Consider the following 23,344-nt stretch of genomic DNA (forward strand, 5'->3'; position numbering starts at 1 on the left):
TACATCGTTTAATGCATCAACATTTACCTAAAACAAACAAAAAAGAAAGATGTCTGACACTTAACAGACAAGCTGAAATTCAGCTCTACAGCTAATTTTAACGTGAATGTTAGACGCCAACACATAACATAATTTAAAATGTGTCTTATATATGTGCATGTTTATTGATAAACGGCAAATTTACAACAAAATATAACTTAAAATAAAACAAAATATTGTGAGGTAAATGTTGCTGCTGTGTCTCAAAACCTAGTGAGCCCCCTACCTAGACTGCGCTTTTACGCGTGAGAATGCTCGTGTCCATGATGCTCAAATACGCAAGTAGGCAGCTCACTAGGCTTTGACACACGGCCTGCGTCTTCTTCTCTGCGCAGGAAGTGAAGGCGCGGAGGAAGGAAGACGCTAAAAATGGCACCAGAAAGAAGCCCAGCTTTATGGCTTCACACTCAACCAAGTGTAACTCGTAAAATGCCGGTGTGTCACAGAATACTCTTACTTTTATGGCTACTCCACTTTTCTTCCGTATATTCAGATATAACGGACGGGAATGCGGAGCACTTAAAGCGGGAGCACTCGCTCATTAAGCCATATCAGGGTGAGTAACCTTAGCTGTGTGTAGCCTCTGCCTGCTAGTGTTGCTGTTCGTTCTTGACGTCATTTAGCCTCATCATCACTAACGTGCTTTACGTTTTCTGTGCACTACCTCGAATAGGATTTCACCTTTTGTTTTGTAATGTCATAGATCATGTATTTTATTGGGAGCATGTACCACAGGGAAATAAGTAGTTTACAGGAACACAACTTAGTGTAAACAAAACTAGTCAGCGCCTTTATTTGATCAGGTGAGGGTAGTTTGCATTTGTATTGCAGGTTGTAAAGCAATCTGCCTTCACACGCAGAGTATGCAAATTGTCAAAACACTATTTAATTGTAAAAAATAACATTATTCTTGCATAGCACATTGGCTGTTTTGTACATGCATACATGCGTAAATATATCCAAATATTTTAAAAGTAACGTTAGAAGAAAGCAGTTTTGTTATTTATATACTATATAAATATCCTACACATATATTTACACCTCAAGTTTGTGCAAAACTTGATGATCATGTTCTCCTAAATGGCAGAAATTTGCAGTTAAAAACTACTGTGATTTTTTTCAATATTGGAGGATGCCTGTATAGCTTGTAACCATATGTTTTATTAAGTAACATGTTATGTTAATATACTACCGAAATCTACTTTGTACCTTAAAATATGCGGACAACCACTATTATAATGCATTATTACAATGTCATTTGATATAATCTCAGGGGCTTCTAGTAATGTCCTTTTATTGTTTTTCACTGTAAATTATATGGTTATAGTTTTTACTTCCAAAAACATAAATTTGACAGACTATTTCACAGTAAAATTACATCTAATGTTATAGCATTTACAAAAGCTCGCTGTTTGTGGTAACTTGCAGTACTGCAGCATTTTTATTTATTTTTTTCTGTAAAAATGACAAACAAATGTTTACAGTGTGTAAATTTACAATTCTATATTTTCTTTGTGGTCTCAGGCTTTTGAACCCCAGTGTATGTGATGCCTAGTTCATGTTTATCTCATAATGTTCTCATGGTTTGTAGTGTTTACACTCTTGAGAAGCGTGTGACCGACACCCAAGACACTGTGAATAAACTGAATAAATTATATGATTATTCATTTATCTGACGATCAGGTGTTGGAACGAGTCCTTCAAGTCAGTGGGACTTTTGGGGAAGTACTTTAGTCACCAGCCAGTATGTGCGTCTAACTCCCGATGAGAGGAGCAAACAAGGGTCCATCTGGAATACAGTGGTGAGTAAAACTTCCTTGAAGAACTAAAAACCTACAGCTGGGGTTCACAAACTTTTTTTTTGTCAGCCGAACCCTTTAGATGTACCCCTTGAGATTTTAATATGCCAATATTTTAACCACACATTTGCATGTTCACGGTTCTCTGACGCCACTTAATGGTCACATGACATGCAAGTACATAGATGTATCTTTTTTTAAGTGTTTTATTTTGAGTTTGAAACTGGACTTTAAAATTGAGGTTATTATAGTTAACTGAAACTAAAACTAAAAAATGTTTTGTTATTTTAAAGGTCCCGTATTATGCCCCTTTTCACAAGATGTAAAATAAGTCTCTGATGTCCCCAGAGTGTGTATGGGAAGTTTCAGCTCAAAATACCCAACAGATCATTTTTTACAGCATGTTTAAATTGTCATTTTTTGGGGCTCAGAAAAACGCGCTGTTTTAGCGTATGCCCTTTAAATGCAAATAAGCTGCTGCTGGACGACCCAGGGGGCGGAGCTTCATGAGCTCGTGCTCAGTCTCTCAGGACAATTTCATCTCACGGAATGATGATAATATCAGAAACTCTCAGTAACGGTGTTCATTTCGAGTCGGACAATAATGCCTACAGAGTCAGAGTGCTGTATAGAGATGAAACGGGTATAGTTTAGTAGTTTAATTACGGTTATTATAACGTATTTGTCATCTGCTTGTATGTATCCATTATGTATTAATAGCCTACAAGTCTGCTGTCTGAATGATGATCAAACATATACTGATGAGTTTTATAAAGTTTATTGTACATCACACAAAAGATGAAGCGTCAGTTTTACTTCAGAAAATCACCGTAAGAGCTGAGTAAACACAGTAAGTTATAAGAAGTGCGCAAGTACATAAACGAATTTCGGTAGAGTTGAGGGAGCATTCCTGTGGGCGGAGGTTAGTCAAAAAACTGTTCTACTGACGTCATTAAAGAAGGAAGTAGAGGGATGTAGTCCAAACGGGCCGTTCGATGTAGGCGACTTCTGTTAAATAAAATATCTCGCTTGGCATTGAACTTTGAGCTTTATAATTTTACAGATATTATTTATACTCTAACAACAACATTACACACTAACTAAAGTTTGAAACATGGGATCACGAAGAACGGGACCTTTAATTAAAATAAATGTTAACTAAAATATTTAAAAAAAATTATATGCAAGTATCCTTGTGAAACATAGTCGGTTATGTCTTGTGAATGTAAACGGTTGAAAATGAAACGTGTGTAACAGTATGTTGGATACGTGTAGCTCTTAAAGTGACAGCAGCCTGATAACCCACTGCTGTCTTTGTCCTCAATGTTAAAGGTGCTCTAAGCGACGTTGGGTGACGTCACTTCTTGTTGACGTTCGAAGTATTGTCAAACAAAATGGAGTCTAGCTCGACCCTCCCTCCTCCTCATCCCGTCCCCTCCCCCTCCCTTCCGTGCTTCCTGAAACAGTCATGAACCATTTAGAAAAAAAAACACCTGTCCAGCAAAAACAGAGCCACCTGAAATTCGGATTAGAAGCCCTTCTGCCGGTGGAGTTCTCGCCACCTTTTGAACGCTTTTCCGATGTAAATTCAGGACTTTGCGCGTTCCTTCTCCTTTCTCTATTCTTTGTTATTTGTTCATTGGAACGTCGGCTCTTTGGTTGCACGTCGGCCATATAAAAATTCTCAAGAATATACAATTTTAATGTTAATCGTTGTTAGGGCATCTCTCCTCTAGCTAACTTCCCTCTTCATGCTTCTCTCTCCTCCACTCCCCACACCCCCTTCCTGTGCATGCGCACTGACCCCCCCACCCCCAACCCCCACCCCCACCCCCACCCCCAAATCATTCTTGTCAGCTATTGGCTGGAACACTGTTTGTTGTGTTTCGTGGTCCAGGTTGGGCCAGTTTGTTTTTGTTGCCGTTTGTGGAGCCTGGGCTGTCTACAGAGACCGCATTTTTTACAGTGTGTTCAGGGGACAGGCAGCTAGCGGATAGAGAGGAGATGTTTGCTGGATGTGACAAAAAATGTTTTGGCCTAAAAAACGCGTGACATCGCTTAGAGCACCTTTAATCTAACAACAAAAGACAGAGAAAATCACTAAATGCTCTTGTCTGATTGAGCCCTGCTGGAGCGGCTCTAAGTATTCACTGTGCTTATTAAATTAAAGATAAAATATGATAGAGCAATAATGTGAACAGTGAAAGTAACAGTAGCTCCTACAATATATATTTAACAGGCATAATTAAGCATGAAAATAAGTGAAGGAAATATCAATTTACTAAGCCAAATAATTTGATTCATATTATTTTAGTTTCTCTACCCAATATTTAAAAAAAAAATTAAAAATGCATTGAAAACACAGGCATCAGTACTCTGCATCGGCAACAAGTATCCGTATCAGACTTGTTCTAGAAAAAGTGGTATCGGTGCATCCCTTATAATTATAATAATTGTATTTTCCACTACAAGTTGCAGTACTAATATTTATGTCTTAAAGATGTCTTAGATGCGGTCACATAAGAGAAATGTCACGTGAAATTTCACTGGCAAATAATGTCCATTGTATGTTGTCAAATGCATCTCACACTTGCTTTCAAACCAAGTATCTTCCTGTTCATCAACTCTCAATTATGTATCCAACGTGAACCCGATGCAAAATCTGAGAGGGGGAAATCTTTCGCCCTCGTGCGAAATTCCCGATCATGTGATTCCTATTTAAACGAATTGAATTTGATTTAGAAAATTCCCCAAAATACTATTATGTTAATTTTATCATTTTAATTTTCTGCCTTTTGTAGCCATGCTATTTGAAGGATTGGGAGATGCATGTGCAGTTTAAAGTTCATGGATCAGGGAAGAAGAATCTCCATGGAGATGGCTTTGCCATTTGGTACACTAAGGAGAGACTACATCCTGGTAAGTGTGAAAGCTGTGATCCTGTGAAGGAAAATTGCAGATTCAGGTCCTGTTTTAAGCACTTTCTCTGACCATTTCCATTGCGCACTTCATGATTTTAACTGTAATGAGTTATAATGCTGTCTATATGTGTGTGTGTGTGTGTAGTCCATCTGTGATCCATTTGCAAGTCTGCTCTTTCTTCCCTGCAGTTGATTGTGTCATACTTTCATTTAGGCCCAGTCTTTGGAAACCAAGACCATTTTGTAGGCCTGGCTATTTTTGTGGATACCTTCCGTAATGATCTCCAAGGAATGGATGTAAGTGAGCAGTACTCATGGGTCCTTCTTTCTCTACAGGCACCGTGTTTGGAAGTAGTGGCAATTTCCATGGGTTGGCCATTTTTATAGACACATACCCTAACGATGAGGCTCCGGATGTGAGTTGAGAGATGCAAAATTTTGTGTTTTTGTACCTTCATTTGAATGAAAGCTTTGCTTTTTCATGATCAGAAATTGACTTGAGACTAAAATGCAAAGATATCTATATCCAAACTACCAAATATGTTTTGAAGCGTTCTGGACTTCTGGCATGTTTGGTCTGCTTCTGGCCATCTGAGGTTTTGTCCTCATCTGTAAACTGAACTTTAAGGGATAGTTTGAATACGATTATGTGCCAGGTATTTGCTTTCAGATGTTGAGCTGAGAGAAACAATCCTTAGAGTAGAGAAGAATATCTTTTATTTGGACTATCCCTTTACTCTATTTTGATTTGCTTTTATGTTCCGAAATGATCTTTCAACAATTTGTCAAGTAAGCAATGCTTTCTTTGTTTTGCCTGCATCATGTGGTCCATGTCATTTTCTTACCCTCATCATTCATTATTTGTTGATGAAGCATTTTGTAAACAATATTCAGTGTTTATTATTTTGATATTAGTAGTTAACAGTGACCTTTTATAAATTTAGATCATTCTGTTTGATTCAGTAACCGCTATATCAAGGTACAAAGTACCATCATTTGGTAACTTTCAGTGTATTTTTGTGTCGTCAATATAGAAAAAAATCAATTAAATACATTTTATTCATATTCATTTTGGTCCTCTAGCGCTCTTTTCCCTACATTTCTGCAATGGTGAGTAACGGCTCCTTGCCGTATGATCACGGGAAAGATGGCCGGTCTACTGAATTGGGAGGATGCTCTGTTGAAGTCAGAAACAAAGATCATGACACATACCTGGCTGTTAGATACTCCAAAGGCAGACTCACGGTAAGAGCTCAATAATTGTAAATAGTAATAATCAGGATGGTAACCAAAAAAAAGTAATATTGTGAAATACTATTACAATTTAAAATAACTGTTTTCTATTTTAATATATTATAAAATGTAATTTATTCCTGTGAATTATCAGCATCATTACTCCAGTCTTCAGTGTCACGTGATTATTATTGTCAATGTTGAAAACAGTTGTGCTGCTTAATATTTTTTCAGTATCAATTTCTTAATTTTTTTGAATGGTATGTCACGTTCACACCAAGGGTGATAACTATAGTGATAACGCTTTTTTTCCAGCTGATGAACGAAAAAAACATTGACAAGCCAATCAGAATCCATCATTCCATTCATCAGCCCATTCATTTACACGACAAGGGTGTTTTTGGGGCCTGAAAACGCAAACTTTTGAAAACGTGTTTCAAATTGCAAGTTTTTGAAAATGATACCGAAATCGTCTCCGTGTAAACTACAAAAATGTGTGATAACGGTGACGTCATGTGCATGTGTATTACATGTTCGGTCTGTAGGTGCGTAGTGTTTCTTTACGAAGTTACATCGTCAAATACTGGCCTGGATTTAGCATGCTACAGTGTTTTTAGTCGTTTTTATGGATCCGTGAACGAGGATCGTTTTGGCAATGTTGTCAAAATGTTGAATTTTTTTTCGTTTTAGTACATTGTTGACACGTAAACATACCCTAAAACGGCAGATGATAAAACTGCAGTGCCCGCTTATAATAAACAAAACTATGTCTTGACGCTAATATAGTTATCTTTCTAGCTATTGCTCTTAGTGTGAACGGATCTGTAGTGTATATTGTTTTATACTGGCATTTTCATTTTGGCACTGAAACCATTTTTTTCATGACTTTTGTTTTCCATTCCCTGAACCTTAGAATTAATTTAGATTTGCATGCTTTAAAGAAACATGTGAAATTAGCAACAGCTCAGTGGAGAATATGTTTTGAGTTCCTAATGATAAGTCCTTTATTATATTGAATATGTATAGAGGTTTTTCACAGCTACTGTATATTGTTTTCACAGATTATGGTAGATGTGGATGACAGGAACGATTGGAGAGAATGTATTGATATTGGGGGCGTCCGCCTCCCCACAGGATACTATTTTGGGTCTTCTGCGGCCACAGGAGATCTCTCTGGTAAGTGTTAGTTCTAAATCTCCACAGTAGTCCTGATGCCTTTTGCCAGACCTCACTGGCACTGTTTCTTCTGTGCAGATAACCATGACATCATCTCTATGAAGATGTACCAGCTGATGGTAGAACATACTCCTGAGGAGGACAACCAGGACTGGACGAAGATCGAGCCTAGTGTCAGTCTCCTCAAGTCGCCGAAAGGTAACACAGCTGATGTGTAGTTGCAGACATATTCAGATTGTTGGCAGAAAGATTTTTCATTCAATTGCTTGTCATGCTTGCATGTCTTCTCCAACAAAACAGACAATATTGATGATCCAACGGGAAATTTTCGGAGCTCACCCCTCACTGGCTGGAAGGTCTTCCTACTACTACTGTGTGCCCTTCTGGGAATTGTGGTTTGTGCGGTTGTTGGCGCTGTGGTCTTTCAGAAGCGTCAGGAGAGGAACAAGAGGTTCTACTAAACATCTGGATTTTAAAGAACTCTGGAGATTGTCGGTGAAAAACATTAATGTGAATTTCGAACAGTTGTACAAATGTTGATATTGTTGAAGTGCTTGATTGGAAGGAGTAGGATTGGTGGCTTCAAATAAACCTTTCTTTATGTTGGTCTGTCTAAGTTTGGGTCTGCTTACATATAGTAGATTATACATTTCCAATGTGTTCAATGGTAGTACATCTTTATTTCTGTGTAAATGCTGTGTATACACTATGTCTCTAAATTCTTTGTGGTTTTATTTTTTTATTATTGTTTTTAATCCTTAATCTGTTTCATCTACACATTGTTTTGTTCTGATCTGGAGTGCTAATAATGCTGTGTACAACCTGTATGATTTACTTAAGAGGGTTTTAATGGACTGCGAAATAAATCAAACTAATGAAAATGTTCTCTTAAATTGATCAAATCAATGTATATATTTTAGCTTATTTTCTGAAGTTACTACCCTGGTCCCTTCTCTCTGCAGTATATTGTTTCAGCCTGGTTTTTTAACCAATATTGAACAAAACAAAAAAGAAAACAAATTGTCATTTTTTAAATTTCTGCAGAGTAAAAATAATTCAGCCTTGAGTTTTTGTTTCTTATGTCCTTTTTGCTATGTTTGCGCATATGAAAGAAGTGATTGCAATGCACTGATTTACAACAGTTTCTGAAACAAGTTCCCAAAAGTTTTCTGTTGGAGAGCAAATGGGCAGTGATTGTAAAATGATGATTTTGGTGAGAAAATAAAACAGCTATAACAGGTGACTTGTTAAAAATGTGTTTTCATTTTTCTTTTTGTATTAGTTTAGCCATGTGTTTATGTAATTACAGAAATTAAATGATTAATTGTCTGACAAATATTTTAGTGTAACAAAAATGTCATTAACAATTATTTTGTAGGCTACAACAACTCCGGATCGATTCAAATTCGTATCGTTTTGTCGCTGTCAACAGATGAATCCCTTGAACGAAGCTCTGACACATCTGACAAAACAGTTTTAAATGTTGATTTAGTGCAAATATGAGGATTTAATTTTGTGAATCTTCTAACGTTAGTAGTTTAACTACAACCTTGTTGTGACGTCAAAAACATTGGAATTGCTTTAATAGTGATGTTAAAGTACACGCAAAAACCTTATTTTCATTTGTTTTAAATTAAATTTGGCATCTGACCAGATCCATAATCATTGGGCACATCTTTGCAGTAACAAAATGATATATATTATATAACGTTACTTCCATTATTACACTTCATTTTCATTAAATGTTGCCCAAGAAGACATTAATATGCAAATTAGATATAATATTTCATAATACCGTTAAGTATCGTCTTTCTATGGTTAAGTATAACACCGGTAGTGTCAAGATGGTGGCAATTAGAATGCAGTTTACACTTTATTTGGTGTTGTTGTTAAATATTTACAACAGTTTTGTGTCTGCGTTGTACTTTCATATCGGCGAGACTGAAAAGAAATGTTTCATAGAAGAAATACCAGACGAAACCATGATAATAGGCAAGTAAAAGAAGCAGAAGCCAAGTTTGCAGTGCACCTTAATGCTTAGCTTTGTGCTAACTAAGTTAGCAGGTTTATCAGGTCGAGTTCATTCGGTCAACCAGCTTGACTTTAATTAACAAAAATATAAGTAACAAAAGATACGAATGAACATAAGTAGACATCTATCGGCTTACTGGTTTGGGTAAGCAACATTAGCTTACACGCTTTTTTTAAACATTGTAACTTATTTCTTAAAACCAGTGATCCTTCCTGCTGTCACTTTGACAAAGTTAGACGACGATGTAAATTAAGAGATAAGATGAATCTGATGTTTAAATATCATAAATGTCCAAGTAACGTTCTATACGGTTCTATATTGCAATATCAAGTGAATTTTTCTCCTCATCTAACTATAATAACGATAGTAACGACTTGGTGTATTTCTTCCAGTTTGTTACTTCTAACCTGAAGTAGTTTGTGTTTATGACTTTGCTCTCTTTCCTTACAAGTGTGTAATTCTCTTTTCAACAGGTAACTACCGAACGCAGCTCTATGACAAGCAGAAAGAAGAGTATTTGCCTGCAACACAAGGACTTGGGATGTTCGTGGAAGTGAAAGATCCTGATGAGAAGGTCTGTTTGATGAAAGATTTGTGAATAATGAAAGCCCAGTTTGTTTGGTTTTCATCATGCTCATTTGCTCATGTTTTCTGGGTTTCAGGTGATCCTGTCCCGTCAGTATGGATCTGAGGGCAGGTTTCTTTTAACCTCCCACACACCTGGAGAGCATCAAATCTGCTTGCACTCAAATTCCTCCAAATTTGCTCTGTTTGCTGGTGGGATGCTTGTAAGTTCATTTTGTGCATCACATCTTCTGGTTTCCTTAAAGCTCCAATATGTAGGGATTTTGTAATAAAATTTCCAAAAATAACTTGCACAGTGTGATATATTTCCTCCAGTTATGTACTTACAATATCTCAAAAGTCTCCAAAGATTTTTTATTTCAGAGAAATTCCGATTTTAAATAACTGGCCGTCCCGGAAAAGAAATGTCGCGCCTCAGTGACGCAATGTCCGCTCTCTCTATCCTTCTTTCCGGTGTGGACCATGTGATAGGATATTCCACCACACCGGATTTTTTTTTTTTTTTTTTACAACTTTATTGAGGTTTTTTTCTTATCACAATAAACAATAAAGACATCTGACAAAGAATAAAAAAAGGAATAAAATAAAAAATATGACCCACATCACCGGAATATCGCATGGTAAAATGCGGAAGTGGTGGTTAAAGCGTTATAGCCATAGACTGTATGGTTATAGCTGTTATGGATCACGAACTCTTTGGCGAGTATTGAAGTGCCAACAAAACGAAAGCGTCCATATTCGGATACACGCGGAGTCACGGACTGTGTGACAAACGGAGGAATAAAACCCGGATAAATATCGGCAGGCGTTTTCGAGATGGAGAGAGCTGCGCGTCTGGACTTGTCAGAGACTCTCTCGCGAGTGTATTGAGACAGGTAAGACATGCAACTGTCAATAATAGCACTTATAAACAAAGTTATATTGCTCTTTGTACTTTGGTAAGGCTTTTTATCACGTGTGGTGACCGAGATTATGGCAGTACAATTACAATCGGAGATGATGTTAAAAAAAATATTTAGTCATTACTTGCAAATGTTCGTTCAAATTTACTTTTAGATATTGGTTTGAACACGTTAAACAACACGGCATTAACCATAAAAAACGTAAAACTGCACAACATTAACCAAACAAATCATTTGACAAATAGCTGTATGTTGTAACGGGATAGCCTAATATAGCATAACATTTCACGTCCCTTGCAGTTCATTAATTATGATGACATAAAATAATACGATAAGACATACAGGTAATACAAAAACGAATAAATTACCTCATCCGTGATCATGATTCATTAATTCCATTTAGATACATCGCTAGATGGTGAAAACGCATTATAAACCACATCTCCCATCGTCACCTCCTTCATAGCGTCATCAAGCTTCGCCTTTGTTATTGTTGGAAACTGCGCCCTCTTGTGGTCAAATACCAAAGTCACATACTGCAGCTTTAAAGTCGCCATGAAATTAAAATGGAATATTGCAGTATTTATTATAAAAGAGTTATCTGTGCAATCTTTATTTTTTAATTCAATTGCCCTCATAATCTTTAATCAAAACAACTTCCCCCTCCATATTGCAACCACATCTCATCTCTTCTCTGATGAAGTGTTTACTGGCGCTGCTGTCATTCACATGAGATCACAGCAACAGCAATCCAAACAATTCCCAATGGACAAAATCAAGTCCCGCCCTACAATTTTCTTGTTTGGGAAGCCGTTTCATTCAGACGTCACATTGCGGAAGAAAAGTCTATCGTGACCTTTGTTTCATGCCAAATTTAAAGTATATTGCTACAAGTTTCTTCCAGATAAAAAAAACATTATTGCAAGTAAAGATGTGTTTAAAAATATAAAGATATATTTTAATATTTTGTCAAATCATAATATGTTTACATATAAATTGTTTATATATAGGCTACATCTTTTCAAAAAATTATAGATTTGTATATATATATGTTACATAAAGTGTAGAGCACAATTTTTTATTATTTATCTACCTATTTTTGCCTACTTTTTCTTTTGAATTTTCAATACAGCGTGTTCACTTGGACATCCAAGTTGGTGAGCACACAAACAACTATGCAGAAATCGCTGCCAAAGACAAGCTCACAGAGCTGCAGCTGAGAGTTCGACAGCTGATGGAGCAGGTGGATCAGATCCAGAAAGAGCAGAACTATCAGAGGGTGAGTGTCCTACAGGTTTGGCAACTGAGATCTGGCTGATTCAGATCCACCGCAACAATTATTTTCAAGGCATTCTTCCACCAACGCTGATAGAACATGGTAGTGAAACATGCAATACATGCGCCACTTAAGCACCACTTTTGCCATTGCCTTATTTTCTGCGCACAAGAATGATCCTTACATGAATCTTTTTTTTTTACTTTCAGTATCGTGAGGAACGCTTCAGACAAACCAGCAAGAGCACCAATCAGAGGGTTCTGTGGTGGTCTATCGTCCAGGCGCTGATCCTTGTGGCCATTGGTTTTTGGCAAATGAGACATGTAAGAAAAAATAATGTGGACGTCGAAGATCTCAAAAATGAAGTTTATTACAGCATAGCAGTGGCAAGGTACACAAAGCACCTTGGGTTCACCGGCATCAGAATGAACCCAGAACATCCAAATCTTAAACCTTTTATCCTGTTCTTAATGTAAATGAAGTTGCTCTTTTTGCAACAGCTGTGGTCTGCATGTTAATGAAGTTGTGACACCCCATTGTTGAGAAGGTTCTCTGTGTCCCACTCCCATTCCCATTCTACAATTGATTACCATTTGTTCAAGATGTGATCAACCCAAATGGTGAAGAAACAATATAACTTGACTTTCTTTTATCTCTATGATAATTAAGCCATTTTGGGGATGAGCTCATTCTAAAATAGTTTGGAGTGGAATCTGGGTCGAGGCAGACTACAATTTCTTACAGACAGACATCTCAAGAGCTTCTTTGAGGCCAAGAAATTAGTATAGAACTGTATTTGGAATTTTTATTTTATTTTTATTGTTGATAGAGTACACACAAAATTTTGAAGATCACCCGCTTCATGTGTGGTCAAGACTGCTGAAAACTCGACATGCTCTGTTCAGTTCCCACCCTAAATTCCCCTGGTTTATCCTGCATTGATTCGTTTTACATTGCTCGTTTCAGTGCCGCACCCCAAGTAATGTGAATCTAGTTTCGGTTCAAAAATGCATTACAGTTTGTTCTAAACTGTTTGGAGGTGATAGGCACTCCAATAGTTTACTATGGAAGTAAAATAATGTCATATGTTTTTGAAACAAAAAAGCCAGTTGAATTGCAGTACTTAAAAAAAAAAAAAAAAGGCATTGCATTAGCCATGGTTGCATATTAATTAGAGCCCGACCGATATGGATTTTTGGGCGCCGATGCCGATACCGATAAAAAAAAAGCCAGATACCGATATATCGGCCGATATTATTTATGTGTATATTATAATACAGTAGCAATATTATTTATGTGTATTATAGTACAGTAAGTTTGGACACACTTTACAATTGGTGTGTACAAACTTTTGATGGGTACTAAATATAGAATACACAGTATAAACAGAATAAATACAGTATATAAACGTTTTGCAATGATAACTCGAATGTGGTGATTAAAAACTTGTGTGACAAAGATATGTAATGGAGGCAGGGTGAATGATATAATGAGAATTTGAGCTGTAACCAAACTAGTTTGCATTGCATTTTATATTATATTATATTCTAAATACTCTTCTATTTTTAATCTTAATTTCTCTAATATCTACCAGTGGAGGAAGAGCTCAGATCTTTTTAGTAAAGTTAAATTAATAATATCATAATGAAAACGTTTATAATTACATATGTACAGTAGTTTTATACTATTTTAAATAAGTAGTAAGCAAAATGTACTAAACGTGAAACTAGGGCTGGAATATAGGGCCCAAATATTCGAATATTCATTCGGTGGGTTGGTAATCGATTTGAAAATTTGACAATCGAATATTTTTTTTTTTTTTTTTTACATCTGGGATCCCCCGCGAAACAGTTCTCATTCGCGCTTGAATAAGGCCGGCGACACACTGGCTGCGTGGCATCATGCTCGTTTTTATTTCGGCTCCCATGTTAACAGGTTGGAGTTTGCACACTGCCTGCGTGAGACACGCGTCGGCGCGGCTCGAGCCACGCGGAAAACGCATGCATGCGACGCGCAAGTGTTCCAGAGTCTTCTCTGGCAAGAGCGCAGAACAGCGGAGTTTGTATGGAGGAAGTGCATGTCTGAGTTTGTGTTTTGGATTAAGCTGTGTTGCTTTGACATTGTGGAAAATAGAATAATAGAAACAAAATGTATTAGCCTTTTTACCCGTTATTATCAATCTAAATTAATCTCGTTTTTGAATTTAACTTAATTTCGTTTTTCTTTATTTAAATTTCGTTTTTTCCTTTATTTAAATTTATTTTTCTTTATTTAAATTTCGTTTTTCTTTATTTAAATTTTGTTTTTCTTTATTTAAATTTCGTTTAATTTCTTTATTTAAATTTCGTTTTTCTTTATTTAAATTCCGTTTTTCTTTATTTAAATTTCGTTTAATTTCTTTATTTAAATTTCGTTTAATTTCTTTATTTAAATTTCGTTTAATTTCTTTATTTAAACTTCGTTTAATTTCTTTATTTAAATTTCGTTTTTCTTTATTTAAATTTCGTTTAATTTCTTTATTTATATTTTGTTTTTCTTTATTTAAATTTCGTTTTTCTTTATTTAAATCTACCATTTACTGTGTCAGTAATTTTGTTAGTCAGAAAAATATTAGACTACCTTAAAAGTATTGCTTAATTTAACAGACCTGTGTGTGTGTGTTTAATATCACTAGTGCAGTGTCCGTTCTCGGACGCGTTCTCTGCCCGCGTGAGGTGCGCCGCTTCCCGCTCGCGCTGTTCTGTAGTTTACTAAAAGTGTATTAATTCTGAACGTGTCACGTCTCCATCTGGCTACTTTTAATGCAAAATGGCCCTATATAAAGTGTTATATCTACATAAATTATTGGAATATTGCTTGATTGTAACGTAGCAGAATGAGCTTTAACACTGTGCTTTAACACTGTGTCTACACCGGACGCGCTGTTATTTTTTTGCCACTTTTGCCAGTTCTTTGTTACAGCTTTTAGGTGCTTTATTGGCAGCGCCATCCTTACATAAATCACTGCACGCTGCATTTTTTTAAATATTAATTTATCGGCCGTTATAAATGCCGATACCGATAGTTAGGAAGATGCCGAATATCGGCCGATAATATCGGCCCGCCGATATATCGGTCGGGCTCTGATTGTATTTTTAAGGCTTGCATTTTTACGGGCTGAAATTCAACATGGTTGAATATTTAAGCTGTCAATATTTCAATTCAAAACATTTCAAACACATTTTCATTATTAAAAATTCAATAATCCATATTCGCCTTTCATATTTCACTTCCAAAATATTCAAACTGTTTAAAGATGCAACCTATAATATTTAACAGGCAATTTTCAGTCCATTTTATTTCGCTTTGCAAATTCGCTTCCACAAATTCAGTGGTTCAAATTCGACAGAAAATTCAACGTTGACATCCAGGAACTGCGGGAAAAGTAGTAGATTGCCGAGCATACTCTTCTTCTGCTGTTAGTCTACCTCACCAGCAGGTTGTGCAAAAGCGTGTGTTGTAGACGAAGACCAGCAACAGTTAGAGCAAGCCATTCATTCATAAAAACTCATTTACAGCAATTGAGCATGCATTACGTTTTTGTGATGATTGTCTGGGTCAATATATATGCGAAAAAGATGATAAAGACACAGAAGCTGTGTTTATGTTTCATTCAATAACTTAATTGTTCCTTTCCCTGTGTATAGCCTACATGTTATCAGCTTTCTCTACCATGAACAGGATTATAATTGGTTTCCCTCAATACCTCATCATACTCAAGGATTCCCCTTCCGTCGGGACAAAACGCTTAATGGACTAATACAATGATATAAAAGACCAAACTCGTACCTTATTGGAGATGTAGGCTGTAGGCCTACTATATAGGCTACAGGCAAGCATGGACTCAGAATATGAACCTAACGCGCAAAGTTTCATGCTCAGCGTTTCCCAGTGATATACAGGCATAAAATCAACACTTGATCAATTAATACTAACACGTTCTATTCTCTCTCTCTCTATATATATATTTATATAAAACCTACATATACATATGTATATACACACACACACACACACACATATGTACTGCATTAGATTAAACTGGGAAGGGTCATAGCACTTGCATATTGTAGTTCTATTGTTAGTTTAACTGTAAGTCGCTTTGGATGAAAGCATCTGCTAAATGACTAAATGTAGCCTAAATGTAAAATTGGCTTGACATTCGCACATTTAGGGACCGTCTCTAAAGTTGCATACAACTTTGGCATACACATTTCTAACTTCAATAGCAAACTTCAATTTATTTGAATAAATATCAAAAATCTAAAGGGTGCGCATTATGCCTGACACCTACATGAACAATTTACAGTTGGTTTTATGACTATAAGTCATTCTATTCAAATGCCATTGAAGTTAGAAACATGTATACCAATCTCGTATGTAACTTTAGAGACGTCCCTAAATGTGTGAATGTCCAATGTCAAACCAACTTTGTGCCAGTACATTTTCACTGGGAAATGCTCAGCATTAAACTTAGCATGTTACGTTCATATTCTGAGTCCATCTGCCTTGCCTGCGAGTTTGGTCTTTTATATCACTGTATTAGTCCATTAAGCTACGTTAAGCGTTTTATATGTATAGCAGGGGAATCCTGAAGTATTGAGGTATATTGAGTATCGCTGCAATATAAAATAAAGGCAACTAAACAACCAAGAGAAATATGTCAACCTCATATGTAACATTTGATCTGTACATCCGCATCGGGGGAATAACATTATAATCTCGTTTACGGTAGAGAAAGATGCTTGTAGGCTACACAGGAAAAGTAACTGTGAAGACACTGAATTTAACATAAAAAAGCCGTCATAATTGTCACGAACTGCTCCAAGACACGAAGGTGGAGAAATCCATATGCAGATTTATTTAAGGGGTAATCCAAAGAACAGGCAAGGTCGAACACAGGCAGTCCGTACAAACAAACTAACAAAACAGGCAGGGGGCAGAGGCAAAAGAGTAATCCAGGGAACAGGGCAAGAAATCCAAAACCAAGAGACAAGAAAACCAGGAGAATGCTCGGAATTGCAGTGTGACACTAAAACAAGACTTCGCAGGGAATGAATGAGTGCACAAGGTATAAATAGGCTGAGACTAACAGGGTAATGAGATACAGGTGAATGCAATCTATGATGATGAGTCCGGGCAGTGAGTTCTGGGAAATGTAGTTTGTGAGAGTGACAATAGTCTGGTGTGGAGTGCCCTCTGGTGGCTCTCATGTGCACTCCAGCTGGTGACCGTTACATAGGCCCCCCCCCCCCACCCCCTTCAAAGGAGCGGTTTCCAGACGCTCTAAAATAGTCCAGGAGGGAGGTGGAGCAGAGACGGACCTGGGGGCGGGATGGAGGGCCAGGCCCGTGGAGCGGAAGAGGACCTGGAGACTGCGGCAAGACGGGAGGCCAGGGCGGAGCAGGCAGTGCAGGCGGCCAGGGCGGAGATAACCCTTCAGGGGGCCAGGGCGGAGGAACAGACACCGGCTCAGGAACAGACTCTGTGGCAGCGGCCATCTTTGCTGAGGGTTCAGGTTCAGGCGTGTCAGCGGCCATCTCTGCTAAAGATTCAGGTTCAGGCGTGTCAGTGGCCATCTCTGCTGAGGGCTCAGGTTCAGGCGTGGCGACGGCCATCTCTGCTGAGGGCTCAGGCGACGTGGCGGCGGCCATCTTGTCCAGAGACACTAGCTGTTTCTCAATGTCAAGGATACTTCCTTGGCAGGACTGGTCCTTCCAAGTCACTTCCTTCAGAGGCTAGGCGAGGCTCCTCTTTAGCATTCTACTGTCTATGGTTTTTCAACGGCTTTGGAACAGGCTAGCAAGTGCACGTCAGTGCGTCATTACATCAGTGAAAATGAAAAACAGAGCGTTGCTATGGACGCAGTTCTGTTCACTCAGGCAATATAATCGTTTTTAAATCAATAAACTCCTTTTTAATCATATTGATTATTTGACTGTCAAGTGTGTTTAAACAGTGCAGGTCAATTTGACCCATAACATGTAATTATTTTTTTAAAACAAATGTTTGGTAACGTAAATATATTTACATTTGAAAGCATATGACCCGTTAACGCTCTGACTCCGCGTTAGTCCGTTAACGTCCAACATTTTGCAATTTTTGAACAAGATAGCAAAGCTGCGCGCATAGGATTGTGGGTGATTTGAGAGCGCGAAGGCTACACATATGCATCCTTTCCTGTGTATGGGATATTTTTCGAACGAAGGACTGAGTCCTTGGTGGAAATTCCGAGGATCCTCGACATTGGAACAGTCCTTCGACGGATGTCGATGACGTAGCATCCTCGAAATTCTGGCTTCCGAGGATCCTTCCTTGACATTGAGAAACGCCTAATGGCTGGGTGGCGGCCATCTTGTCCGGAGACACTGGCCCGGGGGCGGCCATCTTGTCCGGAGACACTGCCCCGGGGGCGGCCATCTTGTCCGGAGACACTGCCCCGGGGGCGGCCATCTTGTCCGGAGACACTGGCTCGGGGGTGGCCATCTTGTCCGGAGACACTGGCTCGGGGGGGCGGCCATCTTGGCCGGAGACACTGGCTCAGCGGTGGCCATCTTATCCGGAGACACTGGATTGGCAGACGTGACGTGAAGCGTCTCTGGCTCGGCAGGACTGACGCGAGGCTCTGGCTGAGGGGATACTGTGGGTTCACGGAGCTCCTCCTCTACTCCGCCCACAGTAAACGATGAGCCGCTCAACAAAAGGGCCAGGTCAATATAGTGCTCTAAAGTCCCGTGAGGATCATGCAAGGGCATGAATGAACTGAGCGGTTCAGATAGTCCTCCCCGAAAAAAGATCATAAGGCACTCTGTGTTCATTGAGGTGAGATGTGCCAGTTCAATAAACTCTTCGACATACATCTCAATCGGCCAATTCCCCTGACGGAGATGCAGGATTTGTACTGCTGTATCCATGGTTGGCGTCGCTGCTGGATCTTGGTGTGGCGAAGTTTTCTGTCACGAACACCTCCAAGACACGAAGGTGGAGAATCCAAATGCAGATTTATTTAAGGGGTAATCCAAAGAACAGGCAAGGTCAAACACAGGCAGGCAGTCCGTACAAACAAACAAACAAACTAACAAAACAGGCTGGGGGCAGAGGCAAAAGAGACAGGCAGGGGGCAGAGGCAAAAGAGACAGGCAGGGGGCAGAGGCAAAAGTGACAGGCAGGGGGCAGAGGCAAAAGAGTAATCCAGGGAACAGGGCAAGAAATCCAAAACCAAGAGACAAGAAAACCAGGAGAATGCTCAGAATTGCAGTGTGACACTAAAACAAGACTTCACAGGGAATGAATGAGTGTGCAAGGTATAAATAGGCTGAGACTAACAGGGTAATGAGATACAGGTGAATGCAATCAATGATGATGAGTCCGGGGAAATGTAGTTTGTGAGAGTGACAATAGTCTGGTGTGGAGTAGGGCTGTCACTTTAGATATATTAGATATTCGAATATGCATTCGAACATGACGTGAAATATCCGAAATCGAATATCCGGTTTTTAAAGTGCCATGTTTTGCGCATTTTTTACAGTCTATGATTAGACCGTTTGCTTTTTATTGTATTGTTTGCCATCTCATCCAGTAGCGGCCGCTCTAAACGTATTGTAGCGTAGGCCCATAACCAAATCAAGCGAATAATAGCCAATAGCCAGCTTGTTTTGAAAATGGAAGATAACGACAAGACTAAAGAGACCGCGCTGTAATTCCTGCCTATTACACACACACACACACACACACACACACACACACGACCCACAGAAAAGACGCGTGTCAGTATCGAGTTCTCTTTCGGGCTTGAACAAACCACAACACAAATTATGCCAAGTGTCCGTTTTGTCGAGTGTCTTCATAAGAGCAGTCTTAAATTATTTAAATAAAGTCTTAAATGAACGTAGAGATGTGAGAAATGCGACGCGTGTCAGATCGCGTCTCTGTCCACAGCGGCTGGTCTTAAAGTGTCATTAATGTTAATCAAAGAACAAAGGTAAGAGAGTACATTACTCACTCAGACTCAGCGCCAGAAGGATTATTATACAAGGTTGTTCGTTAACTTCATTTTACATTTTACTCGTAGATATTTGAATATATTCGAATACATTGCTTGATATTCGATATCCGTTCGAATTTGATTTTTCTCAAAAGTGACAGCCCTAGTGTGGAGTGCCCTCTGGTGGCTCTCATGGGCACTCCAGCTGGTGACCGTTACAATAATAATCACTGACATGACTTTTTATACCATGAATGAATGGCTTGCTCTAACTGTTGCTGGTCTTCGTCTAAAACACGCGCTTTTGCACCACCTGCTGGTGAGGTAGACTAACAGCAGAAGAAGAGTATGCTCGGCAATCTACTACTTTTCCCGCAGTTCCTGGATGTCAATGTTGAATTTTCTGTCGAATTTGAACCACTGAATTTGTGGAAGCGAATTTGCAAAGCGAAATAAAATGGACCGAAAATTGCCTGTTGAATATTATAGGTTGTATTTTTAAACCGTTTGAATATTTTGGAAGTGAAATATGAAAGGCGAATATGGATTTTTCTTTATTTTTGCTAATCATCATTGTGATCAGGATCATGTTAGTATTAGGCGTTCTTCCCTTTTGATAGCTACACTTTGACTGACCTCAATGATTTTGCATAGAAGTGTACGTGTTTAAAGTGTATATATCTAAATAAATGGCAAAATGTAGTTATCAAAAGGTGAAATGATTAATTGTGAGTACTTGGCACTTTGAAAGAAATTATATCAAAAGTTATTGTTTTGTTTAATCATGAATACCTAAATCCCCACTGTCTATTAATCTGACTAAAGATTTGACATATTTTAATCGAATGAGATTTCCTCAATTCCCTGTGAAATCTGTAATGCCATGTAATGAATATGTTTTTGAGTTCCTTATAATAAGTCCTTTATTATACTGAATATGTATAGAGGTTTTTCACAGCTACTGTATATTGTTTTCACAGATTATTGTAGATGTGGATGACAGGAACGATTGGAGAGAATGTATTGATATTGGGGGCGTCCGCCTCCCCACAGTATACTATTTTGGTTCTTCTGCGGCCACAGGAGATCTCTCTGGTAAGTGTTAGTTCTAAATCTCCACAGTAGTCCTGATGCCTTTTGCCAGACCTCACTGGCACTGTTTCTTCTGTACAGATAACCATGACATCATCTCTATGAAGATGTACCAGCTGATGGTAGAACATACTCCTGAAGAGGACAACCAGGACTGGACGAAGATCGAGCCTAGTGTCAGTCTCCTCAAGTCGCCGAAAGGTAACACAGCTGATGTGTAGTTGCAGACATATTCAGATTGTTGGCAGAAAGATTTTTCATTCAATTGCTTGTCATGTTTACATGTCTTCTCCCACAAAACAGACAATATTGATGATCCGGAGCTCACCCCTCACTGACTGGAAGGTCTTCCTACTACTACTGTGTGCCCTTCTGGGAATTGTGGTTTGTGCGGTTGTTGGCGCTGTGGTCTTTCAGAAGCGTCAGGAGAGGAACAAGAGGTTCTACTAAACATCTGGATTTTAAAGAACTCTGGAGATTGTCAGTGAAAAACATTAATGTGAATTTCGAACAGTTGTACAAATGTTGATATTGTTGAAGTGCTTGATTGGAAGGAGTAGGATTGGTGGCTTCAAATAAACCTTTCTTTATGTTGGTCTGTCTAAGTTTGGGTCTGCTTACATATAGTAGATTATACATTTCCAATGTGTTCAATGGTAGTACATCTTGATTTCTGTGTAAATGCTGTGTATACACTATGTCTCTAAATTCTTTGTGGTTTTATTTTTTTATTATTGTTTTTAATCCTTAATCTGTTTCATCTACACATTGTTTTGTTCTGATCTGGAGTGTTAATAATGCTGTGTACAACCTGTATGATTTACTTAAGAGGGTTTTAATGGACTGCGAAATAAATCAAACTAATGAAAATGTTCTCTTAAATTGATCAAATCAATGTATATATTTTAGCTTATTTCAGCTTAAGTTACTACCCTGGTCCCTTCTCTCTGCAGTATATTGTTTCAGCCTGGTTTTTTAACCAATATTGAACAAAACAAAAAAGAAAACAAATTGTCATTTTTCTTTTCTGCAGAGTAAAATGAATTCAGCCATATGAGTTTTTGTTTCTTATGTCCTTTTTGCTATTTTTGCACATATGAAAGAAGTGATTGCAATGCACTCATTTACAACAGTTTCGGAAAGAAGTTCCCAAAAGTTTTTTGTTGGAGAGCAAATGGGCAGTGACTGTAAAATGATGCTTTTGGTGAGAAAATAAAACAGCTATAACAGGTGACTTATTAAAAATGTGTTTTTCTTTTTGTATTAGTTTAGCCATGTGTTGTACTATATATTCATCTTAAACCACTCAAAATTAATTCCAGGAATTAAATGATTAATTGTCCTGACAAATATTTTAGTATAATAAAAATGTCACTAACAATTATTTTGTAGGCTACAACAACTCCGGATCGATTCAAATTCGTATCGTTTTTTCGCTGTGTCAACAGTTGAATCCCTTGAACGAAGCTCTGACACATCTGACAAAACAGTTTTAAGTGTTGATTTAGTGCAAATATGAGGATTTAATTCTGTGAATTTTCTAGTAGTTTAACTACAACCTTGTTGTGACGTCAAAAACATTGGAGCAATATGGTGTTAAAGGTACACTATGCAGTTTCCGTTTTTCTCAAACAGGGACCCCTAGAGTCGCTGTGGAGTACTTATATTTAACGTTACTGTCGTAAATACCACTCACGAAGAGCCGTCTCTGCACTCTTCCGACCGCGCTTTCTTTGTTTTCTTCGTCGACTCTGCCATGATTCACATCTGAAATGCTAGTGCTAGTGTCTTCCATAGAGGCTGCTTCATGTTGTTGATGTATGTGACGTCATGCCGTAAATCAAGTCGTGATTCTCGCGAGATTTGTCAGGGTGCCACTGCCACCTCTCAAACTTACATTGCTGGTTTTGCCAGCGGCGCCCCCTCCCCCTCTCACCCCCCTATTTTTAACATATTTTTATATGGTTAAAAATAACCTGGAACCAAAAAAAAAAAAAAAACACGGATGTATTAGAGCATTATGAGAGGTATACCCTAGAGAGCCTCTCCCTAATCTTACAAAGTAACAACCATCCTGATTAACACATGTTGGATGAAGACTGATTAAAACACCCCTCCTAATCCTGACATATCATCTAAAAGTGAATATGAAAAAGTATTTTTTGTAGTTCATTAAGCTGATATAGTAATGTTATCTTTTTACTTCAAAATAAAACTATAACTTTAACTCCACAAATCCCATTAACAAATAGACAGAAAAACTTTG

At 38.1% G+C, this 23,344-nt stretch overlaps 2 protein-coding genes across 3 annotated transcripts; both read left to right on the top strand.

Moving 5' to 3' along the window:
- The first annotated feature begins 342 nt into the window (after nucleotides 1-342).
- On the top strand, nucleotides 343-8,501 carry lman2 (lectin, mannose-binding 2). Of its 2 annotated transcripts, none has more exons than XM_081383065.1 (8): nucleotides 343-595; nucleotides 1,723-1,841; nucleotides 4,640-4,757; nucleotides 4,974-5,056; nucleotides 5,843-6,004; nucleotides 7,054-7,168; nucleotides 7,247-7,366; nucleotides 7,469-8,501. In XM_081383065.1, the coding sequence occupies exons 1-8, from the start codon at nucleotides 409-411 to the stop codon at nucleotides 7,627-7,629; spliced, it is 1,065 nt and encodes a 354-aa protein (XP_081239191.1). In that variant the 5' UTR covers nucleotides 343-408; the 3' UTR covers nucleotides 7,630-8,501. The 2 variants fall into 2 exon arrangements, with proteins under 2 accessions (XP_081239191.1, XP_081239192.1); XM_081383066.1 differs by lacking the exon at nucleotides 4,974-5,056 and adding an exon at nucleotides 5,096-5,175 and having other exon boundaries at nucleotides 7,469-8,417.
- A 479-nt stretch (nucleotides 8,502-8,980) lies between these two features.
- Nucleotides 8,981-22,318, top strand: tmed9 (transmembrane p24 trafficking protein 9). Its single transcript, XM_081383067.1, has 8 exons — nucleotides 8,981-9,160; nucleotides 9,674-9,774; nucleotides 9,863-9,988; nucleotides 11,820-11,966; nucleotides 12,173-12,286; nucleotides 20,967-21,081; nucleotides 21,160-21,279; nucleotides 21,382-22,318. Exons 1-8 carry the CDS (start codon nucleotides 8,983-8,985, stop codon nucleotides 21,414-21,416), a joined length of 936 nt encoding a protein of 311 aa, XP_081239193.1. The 5' UTR covers nucleotides 8,981-8,982; the 3' UTR covers nucleotides 21,417-22,318.
- Nucleotides 22,319-23,344: the final 1,026 nt, after the last annotated feature.

Source organism: Scardinius erythrophthalmus (genome assembly GCF_964197995.2).
Source record: "Scardinius erythrophthalmus genome assembly, chromosome: 13".
NCBI lineage: Eukaryota > Metazoa > Chordata > Actinopteri > Cypriniformes > Leuciscidae > Scardinius > Scardinius erythrophthalmus.

Bases quoted from the DNA above. Each gene is read 5' to 3' on its own strand.
- lman2 (XM_081383065.1), top strand. From the start codon at position 409: ATGGCACCAGAAAGAAGCCCAGCTTTATGGCTTCACACTCAACCAAGT. The intron at 4,758-4,973 runs GTAAGTGTGAAA...ACTTTCATTTAG, and splicing joins TAAGGAGAGACTACATCCTG to GCCCAGTCTTTGGAAACCAA. The intron at 5,057-5,842 runs GTAAGTGAGCAG...TTGGTCCTCTAG, and splicing joins ATGATCTCCAAGGAATGGAT to CGCTCTTTTCCCTACATTTC.
- tmed9 (XM_081383067.1), top strand. From the start codon at position 8,983: ATGGTTAAGTATAACACCGGTAGTGTCAAGATGGTGGCAATTAGAATG. The intron at 9,775-9,862 runs GTCTGTTTGATG...TCTGGGTTTCAG, and splicing joins TGAAAGATCCTGATGAGAAG to GTGATCCTGTCCCGTCAGTA. The intron at 11,967-12,172 runs GTGAGTGTCCTA...TTTTACTTTCAG, and splicing joins AAGAGCAGAACTATCAGAGG to TATCGTGAGGAACGCTTCAG.